This window comes from Saprolegnia diclina (assembly GCF_000281045.1).
Source record: "Saprolegnia diclina VS20 unplaced genomic scaffold supercont1.3, whole genome shotgun sequence".
In the NCBI taxonomy this organism is placed as follows: Eukaryota; Oomycota; class Saprolegniomycetes; order Saprolegniales; family Saprolegniaceae; genus Saprolegnia; species Saprolegnia diclina.
In genome coordinates, this window is record NW_008246070.1 from 1,384,346 (window position 1) to 1,403,399 (window position 19,054).

The following is a 19,054-nucleotide window of genomic DNA, read 5'->3' on the forward strand; positions in this document are numbered from 1 at the left end:
ACTGCATTTTCAGCGCCATGGCTACCGCGGTCGATCCCGCGCCATCAAGCTGAGGACCTCGTCCAGGTCCAACTAACATACAACATTGTACCACCTAGTCATGCCTCAGCGCGACGAAGGCCTCAGTTTCGTTGTATAGCCAAAACAGGTAACTCACGTAATGTACCCCCTGACATAACCTTGGGCCGTGGGCGTCCCTGACGTATCGTTAATATCAGGGATGACGCTTGGTTCGACTGCACGCGCACAACAGTCAATGCATAGCAGGCCGTTGTATCACCATTTATCATCACCAACCGACGACGAGCCACTAGCACATTCTCCAAGGTTTGCGGGCTTAGAAAGCTCGTGTATAAGGCTCAATTCGGAGTCGATAGGGCATAGCTGCCGACGTACATTATGGAGGTACCATACATCTATAACAGGCTTTACGTTTGCGTCACTACGTGAGCAACGTTGGGGCTGTACGCCGTCGCCTCAGTCGTATCGACAAGCGTGCCCGAAGTCAAATGCACGAGGAGCCCGGGCGTGTTGCGGCGCTCGACAAAGAGCTCGCCGCGAATCTGCTGGACGACATGGCTCGACGTGGACTTGGTCGCACACACGTTAGTTGGCGTTGCGTCGACCTCGGACATGGTCAAGGACTCGGTCTCGGCAAGAAACTGCTGGCGGAACCGCTCCAGATCGAATGCGACGTCCAGTTTTTGCATGCCTAGCCACGACGGGCGTTGCGGTACGATGCCGATGGCATTCATGTACCTTTGCCATAATGGTCCAAGAGGCGCTCGGCGAGATGCGCTTTGGCGACTGGCGCGTCGTCGCGCGGGGATGCGACGGGCTTGACAACTTCAATGGCAAACCACTTGCCGAGGCGGTGCGATCGGCTAAAGCTTTCGCGAGCCCACCACGCCGTCTGCATCTACGCAATCATGAGAACCTACCAATAGATATGTCGTTGGCGCCACCTGACGCTGGAGCTGCTTGAGTGACGTCGCCGACGCACAGATCTTGGTCGTGACGCTCTTGGCGACAATCACCGACGCCTCCGAGATCTGCGTTTCAAGCGCGACGGCGACGCGGAAGATACGCCTCTCGCCTCGGTGGCAGTGACGCTCGGCGGCATTAGCGTCCCACTTCATGACGCACGACACGGTGCGTGCCTCGGGATCAATCTGCGACGGGCTCCGAAAGTCGAGAGCTTGCCATTGACTGGCGTCGTCCATGGCGCCAGGGGACAGACTCGCATCCTACGTGTCGATCGTCAGACTGGCGCCAACCGGACGGCAAGACCTCGGCGCCGTATTTGTGAAAGAAGCCGCCGAGCGTGGCCGAGCCCAGAGCAGACGCCGCAGCGTACTCGGTGCGCGGCGCTTTGGTCCGCGTGCGTTCGCTGCAGATGCGCACGTGGGGAATGCCAAGGAGGCAAAAGTGCTGGTGGTCAGCTTGCACGGCCCGGACAACGATACGGCGCGCCTGGCCTTGCTTGAGCCGCAGCGTCCCGTCTTCTTTGACCATCACAGGCTCGTAGATGCCGTCGGCACTGCGCTCTTCGACGTCGATCGAGATGAACACGTCGAGTTTGGCCGCGATAGGAACGGTGCGGCGGCGGCGAGGTTTCGTGAGTGCTTCCGTAGCCGCTTCGTCGGGCATTGCGTCAAGGACCGACTGGTGCAGTCGGGCAATGTACATGGTCTTGTCAGTGAGCGAAATGGGCACCATGTCGCCCCAGCCCCACACGTCAAGGAGGACGTTGGCCGAGGAAAGTACGTCTTCGAGAGCTTTGCCGTCGGGGCAGTCGACTTGAGTCGTGAACGCATGGTCCAGGTTAAAGACACCCGACCCTGTCCGCATCGCTTTCGGCGACGAGCTACGCATTTGTAGAGTTCGTTCCGAGTGTTGCCAGCAGTGCACGTGTAGTACCTGCTGCCGGGCTGGTTCCACAGCCGATAGGTCGCGTAGACGCCATCCGAAGCCACGACACCCGACACAAACGTAATGGCTTGGAGGTGGACCTTGATGTCGAGCGTCGTCGTCGCAGCCGTTTTCAAAAGACCGCTCGACACATTGCTTTTGCTGAGTTCATAAAGCAGGTCGATCGCAATCGAAGCGACGTGGACGCCGTCCGAGTTGTACACGGCAATCGACCGTGCCATGCCCTTGAGCATCTTGGTGTGCGCGCTCGTGAGGCCTCTCGAGACACCGTACCCGAGAAAGACCCGCGCGTGGCCCAAGAGCCGGACGCCGGACGCTGACCGAGGCTCGGCGAACGGATCGGGCTTCTCGATGGCGACCTCCTTCGGGAGCGGCAGCGCCATCGGCTTGCTTTCAAGCGGCGCCGCCACAAGACCGACAAAGAGGCTTGCGTCGGTGATCGACGTGTCGCCGAGGGCGCGTTGCTCGAGCAGCTTGGTTCTCGCATCAAACGTGGCGGCATCCCACGTCACCTCGGTGGGCTTGCCATCCGACGTGGTGAGTCGAACGACATTCGCGGTCTCGACGTCCAAGCGATATGCTAAATTCAGCTCATCGCACAGCTGGTTGACGCGTGCCGCTTGCAGCTGCAGCGTCAGGAGCTCGTCGACAGGCGCTTCGCCCGACTCTGCTGGCGCTTCGACGTCGTCCTCCTCTTTCTCTTCTTCGTGGGTCTCGTCGACCTCGATACATTCTTCTGGGCCGCTCAAGTCGATCTGGTTGTCCTTCTCGGGCGAGCGCGGGCTACGCCGAAAGACCGCTTCCAGGGGCACTACGCATGCAGCGTCAGCACATGATATCGCCTGCGCCACGCTGTGTGCGTACCATGAATGCGGTACTCGTGGGCGCGGCCAAAGTGCACACGATCGCGGTGCTTGAGCGGCGTAAAGCTCGAGATGCGGTCCCCTAGAATGCCCACACTGTGAGCAACAGCGTGCAACACAGGGAAGCTACCGTTGACAAAGACGTCGGCCGAGGGGTGCGGCTCGATCGTCAGGAAACCATTGTCGTTGAGCAGCTTGGCGTGTAGTGGAAGGAGTTGGTTGGCGTCGACTTCCAATTTCAACGGTGAAATCGGCCACGTCGTCGCGTCCTCCGGGCTCTACGCGATAAGATTTATACGTGCAGTTGGGTTAACTCAGCAATGGACACGTACGCTGCGGCCGAGAAACGCCGGTGCGGCCTCCTGCCACGCCTCGGGCGTCGTTGGTGGCTCGCTCCCGAGCAACGTCAATCCAGGAAAGAGCGTGCACGCCAACGGTTCGTTCTCTGCGAGGTCTTCTTGGAGGTTGATCAAGCTCGGGTGTTGGCCTTGCAGCACGATCTTTTGCGTATCATGGAGGGACTTTTGGAGCTGCAACAACATGCCTTCGCGCTCGGCAAGCGACGCAAAGAGGCCCGCACTCGCCTCGGAGCTGCGGCGACGCGGCAGCTTCTCGAGCTGCGCACGAAGGTCTGCAATCTCTTGCCGGAGCTGGCGAATAATCGCCGCGTTCTTGTCTTCGTTGACAACGACACGGTTGATGATCTTCTTGGCCGACTCGGCGTACCGTAACGTGCTCAGCGTCTCTTCGTAGTTGTCGGAGGACGGGCTCACCATCGCTAGCATCGTCGTCTGCGTTGTGGTGCATGAGCTTGGCTATAGTGTCACATAGCGACGCACCTTGGCGTTGCCACCAAGAGACTCTTTCAAAAGCCACGTGAGCGTGCTGTCGCGGTACGGAATGCGCTCGTTCGAGCTCAGAGACGAAATGACGCGCCCGAGCGTCGAGAGACTGCGGTTGATCATCGATGCTTCTTTCAATCGCTCCCCGGACGTCCCGGACGTGTCGCTGCGCTCGGAGCCCGCCAAGTCCACGAGGCAGATCTTGGATGTCTACAGCCAGCGATTAGAAAACCCCATTTCAAGCAAAACAGCAACCTTGTCGTGACCACAGAGCGTGATCGGGTCCACCCGCGTCTACAGCGGCAGCGATTGAGTTCGACTACACATTTATGGGCAACGTACTTGGGTAAACAGGATCGTAAAGATCGCATGCGACCGCGATGACGTCGGGTTCATGAGCGTCGCGGCCACAGTGCGCAGCTTCTGGCCCACGAGCAGTTCGTCTTGGATCTACGAGGAAGCATGAGCAACAACAGTTCTCACGAGTCGACTGCGCAAACCTCGGCGTACGAGCCCACCGAGCGTATCGTGAGGCCTTCAACAAACGGACCGTGCACCGGGTGCTCGCGGATCTTGAGCGGTCGGGCGTCCGATTCCGCGTACGAGGTCGGTGACGTCGGCTGCGAGCGAGCACGAGTGTCGTCCAAGAGGTCCTTGACCTTTTCTTTGTAAATCTCGCAATAGTTGACCTGCCAGAGATCGCGTTGTCGTCGTTGCATGCTGCCACGCGTCGTACCTGGACCGAGTAGATGGTCTTTTCGGTCGTGTTGTTCTCCGCCTCTTTCGTGCGTCGCGCTTCGATCTGCTCAAAGAGCGCTTCGCAAATGCGCGGGATCAAGCCTTTGCCGTGCTCCGACTTGTCGCCGACCATGGTGTACGTCTTGCCACTGCCCGTCTACAGGACCCATGCAGTCACGCCACGACGAGCCACGTGTATGTACCTGGCCATAGGCGAAGACGCTGCAATTGAAGCCGTTGAACGCATTCTCAATGAGATCCATGCCCACCTCGCGAAAGATGGCGGCTTGGACAGCCTCCTTCTCGGGCGCGTCGCCAAAGCACCGGTCAAACTGGAACACGCGCGGCGGCAGCAGCTCGGCGAGCGGGTTGTCGTGGCGGCCGGCGCGCAGCTGGACAGAGCTGCCCTTGAGCGCCACGACGGGGCTCTGGCCGCTCGCCCGCTCCTTCTCGCTCATCGGGCGCACGCGGACCACGACGCGGGTCGCGCAGGTCGACGACGCCTCCATCCTCGTTGGCAACAGATGGGTTTTATGCCATCATCATTATTTTTCTTTAATATTTTTATTATTTTTCGCTATTTTCGCACTCTGGGACGGTTTACAAACACCAAGTAAGCGCGAAACGGCTGGCGCGTCAAGGGCTTTCAATATGCATTATCACAGGGTATTAGTGTCTACAAATTCTCACAGTCTGGTAAATGATTTTTGAACCAGTTAGAAATATTGAGTGTGGAAGGGGATGACTTGGCACGGTGGTATCGACATCGTATAGCAGTTGCAGGCCTATGGACGGGGACGCGCCACCCAGCGCGCAGGCGACCGAGACGCCCCCACTGAAGAAGCGTGCGCCCAAAAAAACAGCCGTGGCAAAACCCAAGGCAAAGGAGCCCAAGGCAGCAGCAGCCGATAGCCTACGTGCAGCGACAGCCGACGCGCCACGCACCCCCAACGAAGGCGAGACCGTCATCCTGGATCCACTGCATGCGTCGGCCGAGCCCAAACCAGTGGCTTCGTCCGAGAGCCCCGCCAAGAAGAAAAGGAAAAAGGCAGCAAAGAGCGTCAAGGCAGGGAAACCCGTGCCGTTGACGCCAGCGGCGGCGGAGGCCAAGTCGGTCGACCCTGCGGCGTCGTCAAGCGTTGAATCCCTCGCGTCCGAGAACCCAAGCTCCGAAAAAGCAGCAGACAGTGTTCCGTTGCCATCCACGACCGAACTTGCAACCAGAACCAGCCCAGACGAGTCGCTGCCCGACGTCGTCGCCGGTGTAAAGGCTCCTGTACCCAATCCCTCTGTGTCGGAGGGGCTCCCTGCGTCGGACGCAGCAGAGGCAAGCGATGACGTGGCGCTCGCACCAGACACCATTCCTAACATGGTCTCGAGTGGCGATCTCGAACTGCCGCGTGGCGAGCCTGAGCCTGAGGTGAAGGGGCCCTCGGATAGCACTCCGCTGTTACCCACCGAGTCACCGATTATCGATACACCGGCCGACATCGCCGCCACAGAGCACAGTAGTGTTCTACCGACCCACCAGCGACCACGTCGATTGCAGCCGCGACCGACCAGTGACGGTACGTGTTCATACCAACACTGTCGTCGGTTGAACGGCAACTCCAGCGAAAAAGTTACATTCTGCATCGACCCCGCTTCACATTGCAGTGTCCGACATTGAGAATGACGCAACACCAATGCCAATGCCTCGGCCAGGCCCGTACCTCGCCGTCGATCTCCTGGACGGCAGCGCACGCGTGCTCGAAAGCAGCGGCCCCGTGCGCATCTTTGTCGAAGGACTGACCACTGGCATGTTTCTCCCACTTCGACGTTCCCACGGGCACCGCTTCGAGGCCAACGACGATCTGGTAGACGCTGATCCTTTCTCAATGCATGTTGATTGGACTCGATTAGGCCCGGCTTTTACCCCGTGATGACAACGACGACGAGACGAACGACAAACACGAGAGTGCCGATCCCCATGCGCTCTTCGAGACGGCAGTTGCGAATTTGAAGGCGGCGGAGCAGATCATTTATGTACTTGTGCAAGGGCTCCTTGGCGGTGCAGGTCTCTGGTACGTTGTGAGCGCCCACGATGTTGCTGCCATATGCGCACTTGGCACGACCGTCAACGAAGCCCGGCGCCTCTTCTTCGTCGCCTCCAGATATCCTTTGGACGAGATGGGCTCTACTTTATATGACTCGTTTGTGAAGGGTGCCTTGACAGTCCACTCTACTGTGAGCTTGATCGGGGCGATGCAGAAAGGGTCTGCCTTCTTGGCCGAGGCGCCGCGCTTCTCGTGGAGCTGGCGTGTGCTTTTGGTCCGTACTTGCGCATTTGTTTTGGTTACAAACGCTGGGTGTAGCTTGGCGGTATCCTCGTCTGCTACAGCCTCGCGATGGCACTCGTCGTGGCAGCATCACCTCTTATCGCGCAAGTCTCCGTCGCGGTGAATGCGACCTGGTAGGACGCTAGTGTTCTGATTGGCTCTGGGACAAATATGACATAGGTGCTCCAGGGGCGCCGACGTGAGCTTGCATGGACGACTCGTGGCCTGGAAGGATATTGCAATGGCGTATGTGGCGTGTATTCTCTCTGCGTGGCTCTTTACTTGCCTGGTACAAATCGTGCCACCTCCACCAACGCGGTACAAGCTATGGTAGGAGTTTGCAGTTGCCAGGGTGCATGAGCGCCGGAGGCTCGAGCGGGCGCATGTACTGCAGCTCCAAGCCAAAGAGGCCACGTATGCACCCAAAATGGGTTTCATTGTCGAACGTAGTGCGTAGCATTCAGGAGCTCACGGGCGGCAACATGGACGGACTCTCGGACCTGGAACTTGCTCGTCTCCTTGGTCTTCATCGAGTCGACTTGCCTGCACCATTCATCAGCAAACTCATCATTTGATAGACCCAAATCGAAAACATCCAACAAATGCTTGCCATCCGAGCGTCGTAGCCGCTTCCAACGTACACTGCTTAAATGGTTAACTCGCCTTCTTGTCAACGAAGATGATGCTTTCATTTGCGACTGAGACCCTCTGCAGATAGCGGCAAGTTATACGTTTAGCCCCAAACACCGCTGTCTGTGCTACGATGGGGGCCGTTGAATCAACCATAGATGCGGCCTTGCGGATGCGATGCCAGACATATTAAGACGTTGCTTTTCGCTATATTGAATGTCACTGCGCATGTATCTCTATTCGTCTCCACTCTCGTCGTCGTCGGCATGATCGTCGAGCGACAAGAGGTACTGCACGACGTTGCCGTAGCCGTACTCGTCGGCTTGCTCAAGCGCGGCTTCGGTGAAGCCTTCGCTGCGGTTCTCGACGAGCCACATGCACGTCGCGAGGTACCCGTTGCCGGCGGCGCGGTCAATCGCATGGTGCGTACACCCTAATTCGACGGCATTTGCCACACTCTCTGACATTGCATAGCCGTACCTTCGCTGCGATGCGCGTGCAGGAACTGAACCACTTCCAAGTGGCCGTTGCGCGCGGCCTTGTCCATGGCGTTGGTTGTACAGCCTTCGATGCGATTCCAGTGCAGCCACTCCACGACCTAGTATCAACTTGATACACTGCCCACTTCAAAAGAAGCGATCGTACCTCGAGATGGCCGTTTTCAGCGGCACCGTCCATGGCGTGGGTCGTGCAGCCCTCGTGCCGCTGTTCGTGGAGCCATTGAACGACCTCCAAATGACCTTTCATCGCCGCCGAGTCCATCGCTTCCGTCGTACAGCCTTCCGGTCGGTTTTCATGCAGCCAGCGCACCACGGCCAAATGGCCTTGCTCTGCCGCCGCGTCCATTGCATACGTCGTGCACGGCGCGCCCATGTGAAAGTGGAGCCAGTGGACCACGTCCAAGTGTCCGTTGGCCGCTGCCTTGTCGGTGGCCTCGGTCGAGCACCCTTCGGTCCGGTGCGTATGTAGAAACTGCACCACATCCAAGTGGCCATTCTCCGCCGCACCGTCAATCGCGAGCGTTGTGCAGCCTTCGGCGCGCTCAAAGTGCAAAAATTGGACAACGTCCAAGTGACCGCGACGCGCGGCGTGGTCCATGGCGTCGGAGCTGCAGCCTTCGCGACGGTGCCTTTGGAGGTACTCGACGAGCTAGATACGAATCAAAGATAAGATAGGAGGACGAGACGCGTGGGCTGCGTTACCTCGAGACGACCCGCCTCGGCGGCCAAGTCCATCGCCCACGTCGTGCAGCCCTCGGAGCGGTGGGCCTCGAGCCACTGGAAGACGTCAAAATGACCGTTGCCGATGGCCTTATCCATGGCGTACGTCGTGCACGGATACCCCATCTCGGACAGCCACACGACCACGTCCAGGTGGCCGTGGGACGCGGCGAGGTCGAGCGGCCGCAGCTCCAAGTCGGACTCGAGCACGTCGTTTTCAAGGTGGGAGCGGTCAAACGACTCTTCGTCAATGAATTCGAGGTCGGGGATTTGCGGCATGTCAGTGACAAAGGCATCGTCAAAGGGCTCGTACTCTTCGTCGCCGCCAAAGAGGTCGTCGAGCACCTTGGTCTTCTCGGAGGCGGCGGCAGACGCGGCGGCAGACGCGAGGCGCAACTTGTTCTCGGGTGCGTGCATATGAAGCCATTGCACGACAGGAAGGTGGCCGTACTCGGCGGCCCAGTTCATTGCCATGTCGGTCCACCCGTTCTCCGTGTGTTGATGGAGGTACTCGAGCATGGCCAACTGCCCGTGGCGCGCCGCACTATCCATCGCATGGATCGTGCAGCCTTCACTTCGGTTCGCGAGGAGCCACGCGACCGTCTCTAGGTGACCACCGGACGCGGCGTTGTCGATGGCACTCGGACTGCAGCCCTCGTCGCGCTGTTCATGGAGCCACTGGACGATCTCGAGGCGACCGTGGTTGGCGGCCCAGTCCATCGCGCGGTACGTACAGCCGCGGTCGTGGTTGTTGTGAAGCCACTTGAGCAGCTCCATGTGACCATTGCACGCAGCCCAATCCATCGCATTCGTCGTGCACGCGAGCTCGAGCCCTTCCTGCATGCGCGTCTGGAGGATGTAGAGATGGCCGTTGTACGCCGCGTGGTCGGCGCTGCGCCAGTGCTTGAAGGCGAGGCCGTCGTTGAAGGCGTTGATGAGCAGGTACAGCCCGTGGTCCAAGAGCACATCCAAGACACGGCTCGTCGACATCCTTGCGCAGAGGTTGTTTGTTGATGAGGTTGGCTGGCCATGACACGACCTTCATTCTCGAATTCGACTCTTCCACTTTTGATAGTATACAATATGCAATGTGAGAGGTCATCGGTCTTGTGCTGAAATCCGGAGTGATCCAAGCAGTCGGGGTTTTGGTCACTTGGCCCTTGTGCGCCTCGTCCCATATATTCTGTATTCCCAGCACGCACACCGCATAAGATAGCTCGGGACAATCAAGATCTTAGTCCCTCCGGTCAGTACCATGGTAGCCCTAGCCACGGCGGACGTCAAGTTATGGATGGCACTTCACACTGATGCCAATACATGTAATATTGCTTGCCGTTCAACGGAGGACGTATTGTACAAATGCGATACATATGCAATGTGATTTGTTAATATTTCGAGCGAATATACAAGCGTCGAAACACGCGGTAGCTTGGCTTTGGGGCTTGCTTGGGCTCGAGCGGCACGTCGCTAAGATGTTCCTCTTGGTTGCTCGAGGACGTCATCTCGGCTTCCTCGTTCTGGCTCAACCACGCAAGGAATTCATCGTTCGGAGCCGATGGGAGTGGTTTGATCGACGCTCGGCGCGTGTTGAGCCACGTCATGTAGCTTTCAATGTACTGCAAGACGTCATCGCTGGTCTCGGGTGTCATCGCTGGGTCTTCGACGCTCTTCCGGTCGTCGCTTGCTTCCTTGACAGGCACGACGCAGTGGTCGTGGATGGAACGTGGGGCCAATTCCAGAACGTCTTCCTCCTGATTCCCGGCCAGCGTATCTTCCGAGTCGTCGATCTCGTCCACAACAATCGAATCGGACGAGCGACCGACGCCATTGCTTTGGAGCAGCGATACACGGGCAACACAGTGGTCGGGGGTCTCGGCGGCATTGGCCGCGTGGCGCGCGCTCAAGACCCAAGCGACGGCTGCGGCGATAGCCCACCGAAAATACGACAGCACCGCAGCGATATACCGCGCAACGGACGACGTGTTCATGTAGCGAGATGATGACAAGTATCTTCTCCGTCGACCATGACGTGGCAAACGCTATAAAATTAGCACCGTCCTACCGGTTAACATCGGCCAATGGCGTCGTCAACTGCCCACGGTTGGTGCAGCGTCTTGATTGCGTGCCAACGCCATGGTCAACGCCAAGCCGCTACTACCGCTTGAGCACCGCCTGGTTCGCAACGACGCTCCATCAGCAGCTCCATTCGCACATACTGTTTCCGTGCTCACGTATATTAGGAAAACTCGCCCATGCAACCACTAGACAGGCAGGCTTGTACACCGAGTAGAATGAGATACTTGGGGCCCGATCCCATCGAACAACGTCGGCAGGTTCTGCTCTGCAGGTTCTTGTTCTGCCTGACGCTGCCAGTCGTTGGCCTCAACAGTGCTGTCGGAGATTGCCCTTGCCCTTTTGGTCAAGGCAGCGCGCATTACAAACGTTGTCCCTGGCGTCGACGAACGTTCCTTGGTGCCGTGTGAATCGGCAAAGTCCTGTTTTCGGTCCTAGTGTAGCCAAAAGTGCCTGGAATAGCGTCCAAAGTCGGCCACCAGACTGAAGCGCATAACCAGGTGGCACATTCGATGCGTTCGAATTGGCAAGACACGGTTCGCGCGCAATGCGGCAGAGGTCTCACTTTACAACTGCCATGGTGTCCCGCACGCTGCCGACGATCGCTGCGGCCCTCGCCGCCACCACGGTCATTGTCGACGGCTACGCCAAGTTTGCGGCGCTTCTGCCCAACGGCGACAAAGTGCCGGGTGTCGCCGCGATTGGCCACACCAACGTCAAAGGCGGTGGCGCCAACAACCAGTTCGGTCTCGACTTTAGCTCGGGTGGGAGCACGTGGTCGCCAGTGCTGTGCCAATTGGATTCCGATGGCGACGGCGCCACGAATGGCGAAGAGCTCGGGGACCCGTGCTGCAAGTGGACGCAAGGCTCGACGCCCCACTCGAGTTCGGCCACGTCGCCAGGTCATAAAAACACATTCTCCTCGGCGCAGCTAGCGGCGCTCAAGTGCCCGACCTCGCCGACGTCTGCGCCATCACCCAACCCATCGCCGTACCCCTCGCCTGTGCCATCGCCTAACCCGTCGCCGGCTCCGTCCCCGACACCGTCTCCCAAGCCGTCTCCGGCTCCTTCGCCCAAACCATCGCCCAGCAGCAACCCCACGGAAGACCCCTCTGAGGACCCCACGGAAGACCCCTCAGAGGACCCCTCTGATGACCCAACCGATGAGCCGTCCCCAAGCCCGTCGTCCCACCCCACACCTCGCCCGTCGAATGGAAGCATTCCGACGAGCCCGCCCAACACGGACTGCGTCAAGATCAGTGTGATGGGCGATGCAACCTACTGCATCCCAGGCCCGATTTGTGTCGGCGCGCACGACTACCCTGCGGGTAAGAACTGCCCCAAGAAGGGCGACGTGGCTGGCCAAGACTGCGTCGGCGGCATTCCGAGCTACTCGAACGGCCAGTGCATCTTGACGGTCGATGCCGTGTGCGAGCAAATGAAGGACGGTGTGTGGGGGTGCATGCTCCCGGGGGGCGTGCCAACGGCGTCGCCAAGCAACTCGTCCACAACAGTCAAGATGGCGGTTGCCGCATCGACGGATCTGTCGCCGGGTGATTACACCGGTTACTTTATCGCTGGCGGGACTGTCGCTGCGGTTGCGGCCGTCGCCTTGGCCGTGCTCATTGTCAAAAAGGTCCGCAAGCAAAACAGCTTCAAGGACGGGTGCCCGATGGAGATCCAGCACAACGCCGAGACGCCAGTGCTCTAGATATCGTCATGCTGTCTCTATTTGCTAATACGTAATTTTCACTAGTCAATAATGTCCACTGGTACTTTCATAATCTAAACTACAGCCCTACTGTACTTTCTCAGCAGCAATGATGGTAATTTGTCGGGTCACTCCCACAAGCTCCAACTTTGTCGGATCATCATGGGTTCTTCAATGCTGCTCCGTTGCCCGGCTGCACGAACAAAGGTGTCGAAGCGTAGTAGAGGCTCAAAGCTGCTGGCTTTGGGCAACGAGAGACGGGCCTCAGTTTTCTGGGCATTTCCATCGACTTGTACTGCGGCTGTGGGACGGATATCTTTCAAGATATCAACAATGAAACGGTAGAAAAGGCAACGCGACCGATGGGCGACAGCGAGGAGCCAGTGGATCCCCGCCCGCTGAAAGACGCGCTCCTGCGCGACGTAGCATGGGCCGAGAAGATGCTCGACGCGCACGTACGGCAACCCTGTCGGCTGCTATCTCCGTACACTTGGCACGTAGGCTCGCAACTACGACCACGAATGCACGGTTTGCCACAGCAGGCAAACGATTCTCCTTGTCGCGCAGCAGCACGTGTACTGTCGCATGTGCCGGACGACGACAGCCAACGTCTACTACCGACCACGACCTTGCGACAAGATCAGCGAGCTCGAGCGCCTCTCCAAGGACGCTGCGAACGGTCCGTCCTAAATGCCATCTCCAACGAAAGAATTCATGCGGCACCTAGAAATGCTGCGGGAAATACTTGCGGCCTTTGAGCTTCCCCACAACAAAAGTCTCTTGGCCAACGCCAAAGTACAAGGTAGTCGCGTCTTGCCGTTCAAGGCTAAGCACCCAGCACTAGCGCGGAACCAGCTCCTTCTCGTCGTCCAGGTAATCGCTGTACTCTGTCGAATATCGGGTTCCGAACATCTTTTATAGACGTATATTCCACTTGCCCTGAGCATTGTTGGCGCCGTCATTGCGCAGTTGCGATCCGCGTCTGCATGAAGGAGACGACTACATGCGCGTAGGTATGGGTTTGCCAACTCACTCGAAGGCGTTCTCAAGAGCATTCGCGCGATGCAAGAGCACTGCGGCGGCGACGATGCTCTCCACGACGGTGTCGTTCAGCTGCGCCATCTCTTCTCGCCCTTCAATACGTTTGAGCTCGGTAATACTGGCGTCATCCTTTCTGCAGAATCGTTGCTAGTACACATGTAGACGACGCGCGCATTCGCCAAGAAGAAGTCGACGCTGCGAACGAAGCGATCGAAGCCGAAGCGCAGCGTGTGGCCGACGCCAAAAAGCTCGAGGCGCTCGCACAAGAGCGCCGCGACATGGCGCTCAAGCGAGCTAAAAAAGCGGCGCGCGGCCTCGACCCCAACCAGAGTACATGTCTCAGTTGGAAACTATTGTCTATATTCTGTGGACATCTAGTCTATGAGCCCATCATTGTTCGGCAACCCCCTCGCGAGATGCTGCTCGTATCGGGCCGCCAGGCCTTCTTGAGCATCGTCGCTTCGCGCACCGAGATGTATCAGTGGACCTTCAACGGCATACCGCTGCCAGACGACACCCCAGGCATGCGCGGCTCGCGAAGCGCGTTCCTTCGCATCTCGTTCTTCACCAAAGCCATGTGCGGGCAATATGCGTGCATTTGCACCAACGACGACGGCTGTATGGTGAGTGACATCTGCACGCTCGCGATCGGTACGTGAACCAGCCTCGTCCATTCTAAATGCTCCGCGTAGCCCAGCTCCAGCCAACGCTACTCCGCCGCGCAACGGTACCGTGTATTCCGCACGACGTGTGCGTGGACGAGGCGACGACCGAGTACTTGGTCGTCTTGGCGGCGCGAGGTGTCGAGTTTCGGCACAAAACGACGCTGGCGGTCGTACCGACCGAGAATGCACCGTCTTGCAGCGACAAGAGTCTCGTGCTCGCAAGCGATCGCGACACGCTTTTACTCGGACTCGCCAACGGTTCGCTCCATGTGTGGCGCACACAAATTCGGCTGCCACCGCCGCCAACTCCAGTCCTCGAGCCATCGCCAGCCCTGCTCAAGGAAGTGCCGTCGGCACGGCGCATGAGCGTCGTCGCCGATCAAAAAGCGGCATCGTTCAAGCGCGCAGCCAACCGGCGCGCCAGCGTGACATCGGTCGTGCACGTCGTCCGCACCGAACGCCACGCGACGTCGCTCGCCAAGATGGCATGCGTGTCCTTCTTTGCCAACAAGACGTGGTTGCTGTTGTCCGACAAAGCCAGCAGCCTGCAGCTGTACCGTCTCGGGCAAACGAATCAAGACGAGGTGCTATTGCCGCTCCTCTTAGCTACGTACGTGATTGCGGCTCCCGGCAAAGCGCGCATCAAGGCGGTCGCGACCAGTGCCGCGCTGCCGTATGTGGCCGCTGCGTACGAGCACGTGGCGTCGGTGGACCTTTTCAAAGTACTCGCCTCGACGTATGCAAAAACCACGATTCGGACGCGGTACCGCGTTTCGGCGCTAGCGATGCCCGCCTACGGCTACGAGCTCGCGATCGGCGAGCAGGGCGTGCAACACGGCTTTCTTAGCGTCTTCAATGTGGAGACGCGGCACCGGAATTGGCACACGCGGGGCCACTTTGGCCCGATCGAGCACATGCAGTACATTGGCAACTTTGTCCTGTGTACGCTCGGGATGGACCGCAGCGTCAAGCTCTGGGACACGACGAAACGCGCGTGCCTGCTCGAGTTTGTGCCCCAATCCGGGATCCCAACGACGTTGCGTACATTCAGCTATGCGACGCCCGAGGCCGCGACGGCCTGCGCGATTGCAATAGGGTATTACACCAAGCAGCTCGAGGTGTGGCACATCGCATGCCTCGACAAGGTGCTCGCGAGCATTGAAACGGAGCATCTGTACGCTGTCGTCACGGTGCAGAAACAATGGCGTGGCGCGCTGGCCCGCCACCGACACCAACGCGCTGCTGTCCTCGGGGCTGCCGCCGACAGCCATGTGCCGTAAACTGACGCGACTCGATGGACATGAACAGATCGCGTCATCGGCGACCAACAACTGGACGCTTCGTTCCACCATGCACTGAATCGAGGTTGCTGTTTCTTGGTAGTCGTTGGTGGACAAACGAGCCGAGAGCAACAACGAGCTGATGATAGGGGCTGTGATGAGGCGCGAAACGGAGAGATTCGAGTCAGATTCCTGAAGATCCGCGTGCGATGTTCCTCGACCGACACGATCGAACGCTCGCGTAATGTCCGGACGCGCCTCCGTACACCGGCGAAGGTTCAAATTTGTTGGGCTGTTGATTGGCTGCATGCGAGCGCAAAGTTCAGAAAGCCACCAATCGTATGCGCTGGCGTAGGTCGATGCACTTCCCCGTATTTGCCCAAATCGCCGGGCGGACGGACCTTCTCGAAAACGCCCACGGACGACGTATCTATCCTGCGTCAAGCCTCTTTGCATCACTGCCTCGTGCCATCGGGTCTTCTTTGTGTCTCGTCGGTCGAGACGCAAGCTCATATTTCCCGATTGCATTTTCACATTTCAACATTTCAAATATCAAATATTTCACAGGTTGTGGGATAACCACGAGGGCGTGCCACGCCAGTGACGCCCGACGAAATCGACGCGATGGATACGCATGGGTGCACAGCGTCATTGTCCGTCGTCAGCGCCAAGTCGCGAGTTCGCACGGATGTGTAATGGTCGAGTTGAGATACACATGATATTTCACCCATCATTTGAGACAGAATTGGGAGCTTCCGTCGCAAGCTTGCAGTGGCAGCACTCGCGAATTCGTTCCGTGGCCGTTCCACCCATGGACGACATCCGCCAAGCCGCCGAGAGCCTCCAGCGCGTGCTCGCTTTTGTCGAGCGCGAGAAGAACCAGCACATGCTGCCGACGTCGCCGATGGCCGCGCTGCAGAAGCGCGTGCTAGAGCTTGAGAACCAGCTCAAGGAAGCCCGGGACGAGAAGGAATATTGGTTCCGGAAAAGCTCTGGCATCGACGACGACTTTCACAACTCGATTCGGCGCCCGCGCTCCAACTCGGAGCTGCGCGTGATTGCCGACACGATCTCGCGTGGCAGCGACGAGAGCCTCAGCGACCTCGAGAAGGACGACGGTGTGCCAGGCTGGGACAAGCGCGCGCCGTTCCGGCTTCTCCAGTGCAGCGACGAAGAGTGCGAAGTCTTTACGGCGCAGCACCGCAACATTCGCACGCAGCACCGCGCCAAGAACAACGTGCAAATGATGTGGGACACGCCGCCAACGACCGTGCTCCTCGTGAAAAAGCCCAACGACGCCGCCATTACCGAGACCATGCTCGCGGTCGCCAAATGGCTCATGCATGAGAAGGGCATGCGCGTCTTCCTCGAGCCTGTCGTGCACGCAGCGGTCGCCAAGGATCTCCCGCAAGCGCACACGTGGATGACGACATACGACTGGCTTCTCAAGCAAAACGAAATCGACTTTGTCGTCTCGCTGGGCGGCGATGGCACCGTGCTCTGGGTCTCGTCGCTCTTCCACATGAGCGTCCCGCCCGTGATTTCGTTTGCGATGGGGTCGCTCGGCTTCCTCACGCCCTTTGACATTTCCCAGCGCGAAGGTCTATAACCATGGCGTTTCAACATCTCACACCTCGTGATTTGCGCGTAGAGCACCTCAAGCACTTGATCCGGGGCGGGTTCTATCTCTCGCTGCGACAGCGCCTGCAGTGTACCGTCTTGCGTGCCAAGCCCGGCGTCGTCGAAGAGGTCCAGATGCCGATTCATGCTTTGAACGAAGTCGTGATCGACCGCGGCCCGTCGTCTGCCATGGTCGACCTCGACTGCTTCTGCGACGGCGTCGAACTCACCAAGATCAGCGCCGATGGCATCATCATTGCGTCGCCCACTGGCTCGACCGCCTACTCGCTCTCGGCCGGCGGGAGCATGACCCATCCCAGGTCCGACCAACGCTTGAAAATGGTGTCTTGCCAACTGACGACAACTTGTCCAATAGTGTGCCGTGCATGCTGCTGACACCGATCTGCCCGCACTCGCTCTCGTTCCGGCCGCTTCTCTTCCACGACAGCGCAACGCTCAAGATCGTACTTCCTTTCACAGCGCGCACCTCCAGCGTACGGCGTGTCAGGACGGTCCTTGACGACTCATCTGCGGGATGAACATAGGTCAACGTGTCGTTTGACGGCAAGACGCGGCTGCGACTGGGGAAGGGCGACGCGCTGTACGTGCGCGTGTCGTCGTACCCGCTGCCGTCCGTGTGCCGCCTCAACGAGAATGAAGACTGGTTCGAGTCGGTCAAGGTCAACTTGAACTGGAACCAGCGGCGCGAGCAAAAGCCCTGGGCGCCGCTCGACGACGTGCGCCAGTCCAAAATGTAACCTTGTGTGTCGATGTGTAGTAGATGAGATCCTCGGATAGCGTAGCGGCGGGTGATAGATAGTCCTATTATTTAATGGCGCTCGTCCTGCTGCGCCGCAACCTCGTCTCGGAGCAGCTCGCAGCGCGCAAGCGTGTCGGTCAGCAGCATGAGGGCTTCGTTGTGCACAGAAGCCTGCGTCTCGCTCCACTCGTCCAGCGACCGGTCATTGCTCACGGGCTCGAACCCGCTGCTCAGTGACGACGGTGGCATGCCGAGCGTACTAGCGCGCGTCCACTCGGATGACGTGCGACGATCTGCCTCGAGCCGCTTGACGTCGTCGTCGAGCTTGGTCGGCGTGCGGAACCCCAGCTGCACGGGCTTGGGCGCTTGCTGGATGAGTTGCACGATGCGGCTGAATGGGCTCTTCTCGACAGTCTCGTTGTTGACCGAGACCAAGAGGTCGCCGAGGCGTGCCATCATGATGCCAGTCGCAACGCCCTTCCCTTGCGTAATGCGCTCGATGCGACAGCCGCCCGTCTTGGCCTGCGTTGTCGATTGCTTGAGCCGAATGCCAAGCTCGCCGCGCTTCCAGATGACATAATAGTCGCACCCCGAGCCGCGCAAATCCACGTTGTCAAAGTCGTCCGAGGCCTCGGTCTCGCTCGGAAACTGCTGGAAGCAGAGGCGCCCGCTGTTGAGCTCGCTGTAGATGTGCGAGTGCGCTTCCATGGAGCCGAGGAGCCGCTGGAGCTTGCTCATGAGTTCCGGGAGGTTGTCACTAAAGTCGTCAGCGATCGCGTGCTCACCCACAAAGCTCGTGCTGCGACCAAGGAACGCGCGTTGGATATTCTCCTGGCTCATTGTGTTGTACGGGTACATGCTGGCAATGAGGTCGTCCGTCGGCTCGCTCTCGGGCATGGGCGAGTAGATCTGGAGAAACTCAACATGTGAATCGGGTAGCGTGTGGTCGTCGGCCAAAGCAAGCTCGAGCGGGAGGTGCTTCTCGTGGCTGCGGACCCAGAGCGCGTCCGGGTACGCGTACACGAGCTTCTCGAGCACGACAAGCGGGATCGCCGGGTCGCAGCAGGCCCAGTGCAGCGGCAGGTTGCCCTGGAGGTCCGTCTCCATGGCGTGATCCGGGTCCATCTCGATCTTCATCTCGAGGGCCTTCCAGTCGCCAGCCTGCGCGAGCTCGATCGCGCTGAGCTTGGACGACGCCGAGTACGACGTCGACATGCTGCTTGCTGTCTCTTCCTTGATTGTGACTGCCCAAAATCGAGCCTCGATACAAGAACATCGCAGAGGTGCAAACTTGACCTTATAAACTTCAAGAGAAATTGCCGTCCAATAAGATCTACTATCGAGGCCGAGCATTACATTGG

At 58.9% G+C, this 19,054-nt stretch overlaps 8 protein-coding genes across 9 annotated transcripts; 4 read left to right on the forward strand and 4 right to left on the reverse strand.

Annotated features, from left to right (window-relative positions):
• Positions 1-363: 363 nt before the first annotated feature.
• On the reverse strand, positions 364-4,897 carry SDRG_01662 (hypothetical protein). The gene is made up of 14 exons (XM_008607196.1): positions 4,579-4,897; positions 4,374-4,532; positions 4,138-4,326; positions 3,980-4,087; positions 3,893-3,931; positions 3,635-3,847; positions 3,128-3,586; positions 2,926-3,073; positions 2,797-2,877; positions 1,921-2,743; positions 1,291-1,867; positions 966-1,247; positions 760-919; positions 364-712 (listed from the first exon to the last, which is right to left on the reverse strand). The coding sequence occupies exons 1-14, from the start codon at positions 4,882-4,884 to the stop codon at positions 429-431; spliced, it is 3,828 nt and encodes a 1,275-aa protein (XP_008605418.1). The 5' UTR covers positions 4,885-4,897; the 3' UTR covers positions 364-428.
• A 265-nt stretch (positions 4,898-5,162) lies between these two features.
• Positions 5,163-7,365, forward strand: SDRG_01663 (the record flags this gene model as incomplete). Of its 2 annotated transcripts, XM_008607197.1 has the most annotated exons (8): positions 5,163-5,637; positions 6,080-6,231; positions 6,278-6,685; positions 6,730-6,827; positions 6,874-6,982; positions 7,028-7,107; positions 7,151-7,226; positions 7,272-7,365. In XM_008607197.1, 8 exons carry the CDS (start codon positions 5,163-5,165, stop codon positions 7,317-7,319), a joined length of 1,446 nt encoding a protein of 481 aa, XP_008605419.1. In that variant the 3' UTR covers positions 7,320-7,365. The 2 variants fall into 2 exon arrangements, with proteins under 2 accessions (XP_008605419.1, XP_008605420.1); XM_008607198.1 differs by having other exon boundaries at positions 7,028-7,226.
• A 145-nt stretch (positions 7,366-7,510) lies between these two features.
• Positions 7,511-9,572, reverse strand: SDRG_01664 (hypothetical protein). Its single transcript, XM_008607199.1, has 4 exons — positions 8,526-9,572; positions 7,969-8,472; positions 7,804-7,921; positions 7,511-7,756 (listed from the first exon to the last, which is right to left on the reverse strand). The coding sequence occupies exons 1-4, from the start codon at positions 9,531-9,533 to the stop codon at positions 7,560-7,562; spliced, it is 1,827 nt and encodes a 608-aa protein (XP_008605421.1). The 5' UTR covers positions 9,534-9,572; the 3' UTR covers positions 7,511-7,559.
• A 331-nt stretch (positions 9,573-9,903) lies between these two features.
• SDRG_01665 (hypothetical protein) lies at positions 9,904-10,617 on the reverse strand. The gene has a single exon (XM_008607200.1). The coding sequence runs from the start codon at positions 10,529-10,531 to the stop codon at positions 9,929-9,931; it is 603 nt and encodes a 200-aa protein (XP_008605422.1). The 5' UTR covers positions 10,532-10,617; the 3' UTR covers positions 9,904-9,928.
• Positions 10,618-11,028: 411 nt separating this feature from the next.
• SDRG_01666 (hypothetical protein) lies at positions 11,029-12,437 on the forward strand. Its single transcript, XM_008607201.1, has one exon. It carries the CDS (start codon positions 11,164-11,166, stop codon positions 12,325-12,327), a length of 1,164 nt encoding a protein of 387 aa, XP_008605423.1. The 5' UTR covers positions 11,029-11,163; the 3' UTR covers positions 12,328-12,437.
• A 239-nt stretch (positions 12,438-12,676) lies between these two features.
• SDRG_01667 (hypothetical protein) lies at positions 12,677-15,414 on the forward strand. The gene is made up of 8 exons (XM_008607202.1): positions 12,677-12,782; positions 12,829-13,006; positions 13,055-13,200; positions 13,249-13,295; positions 13,341-13,480; positions 13,531-13,698; positions 13,747-14,019; positions 14,061-15,414. The coding sequence occupies exons 1-8, from the start codon at positions 12,690-12,692 to the stop codon at positions 15,311-15,313; spliced, it is 2,298 nt and encodes a 765-aa protein (XP_008605424.1). The 5' UTR covers positions 12,677-12,689; the 3' UTR covers positions 15,314-15,414.
• A 652-nt stretch (positions 15,415-16,066) lies between these two features.
• On the forward strand, positions 16,067-17,839 carry SDRG_01668 (hypothetical protein). Its single transcript, XM_008607203.1, has 4 exons — positions 16,067-16,914; positions 16,965-17,253; positions 17,310-17,427; positions 17,479-17,839. The coding sequence occupies exons 1-4, from the start codon at positions 16,125-16,127 to the stop codon at positions 17,689-17,691; spliced, it is 1,410 nt and encodes a 469-aa protein (XP_008605425.1). The 5' UTR covers positions 16,067-16,124; the 3' UTR covers positions 17,692-17,839.
• On the reverse strand, positions 17,736-18,937 carry SDRG_01669 (hypothetical protein). Its single transcript, XM_008607204.1, has one exon. The coding sequence runs from the start codon at positions 18,906-18,908 to the stop codon at positions 17,763-17,765; it is 1,146 nt and encodes a 381-aa protein (XP_008605426.1). The 5' UTR covers positions 18,909-18,937; the 3' UTR covers positions 17,736-17,762.
• Between the last annotated feature and the right edge of the window lie 117 nt (positions 18,938-19,054).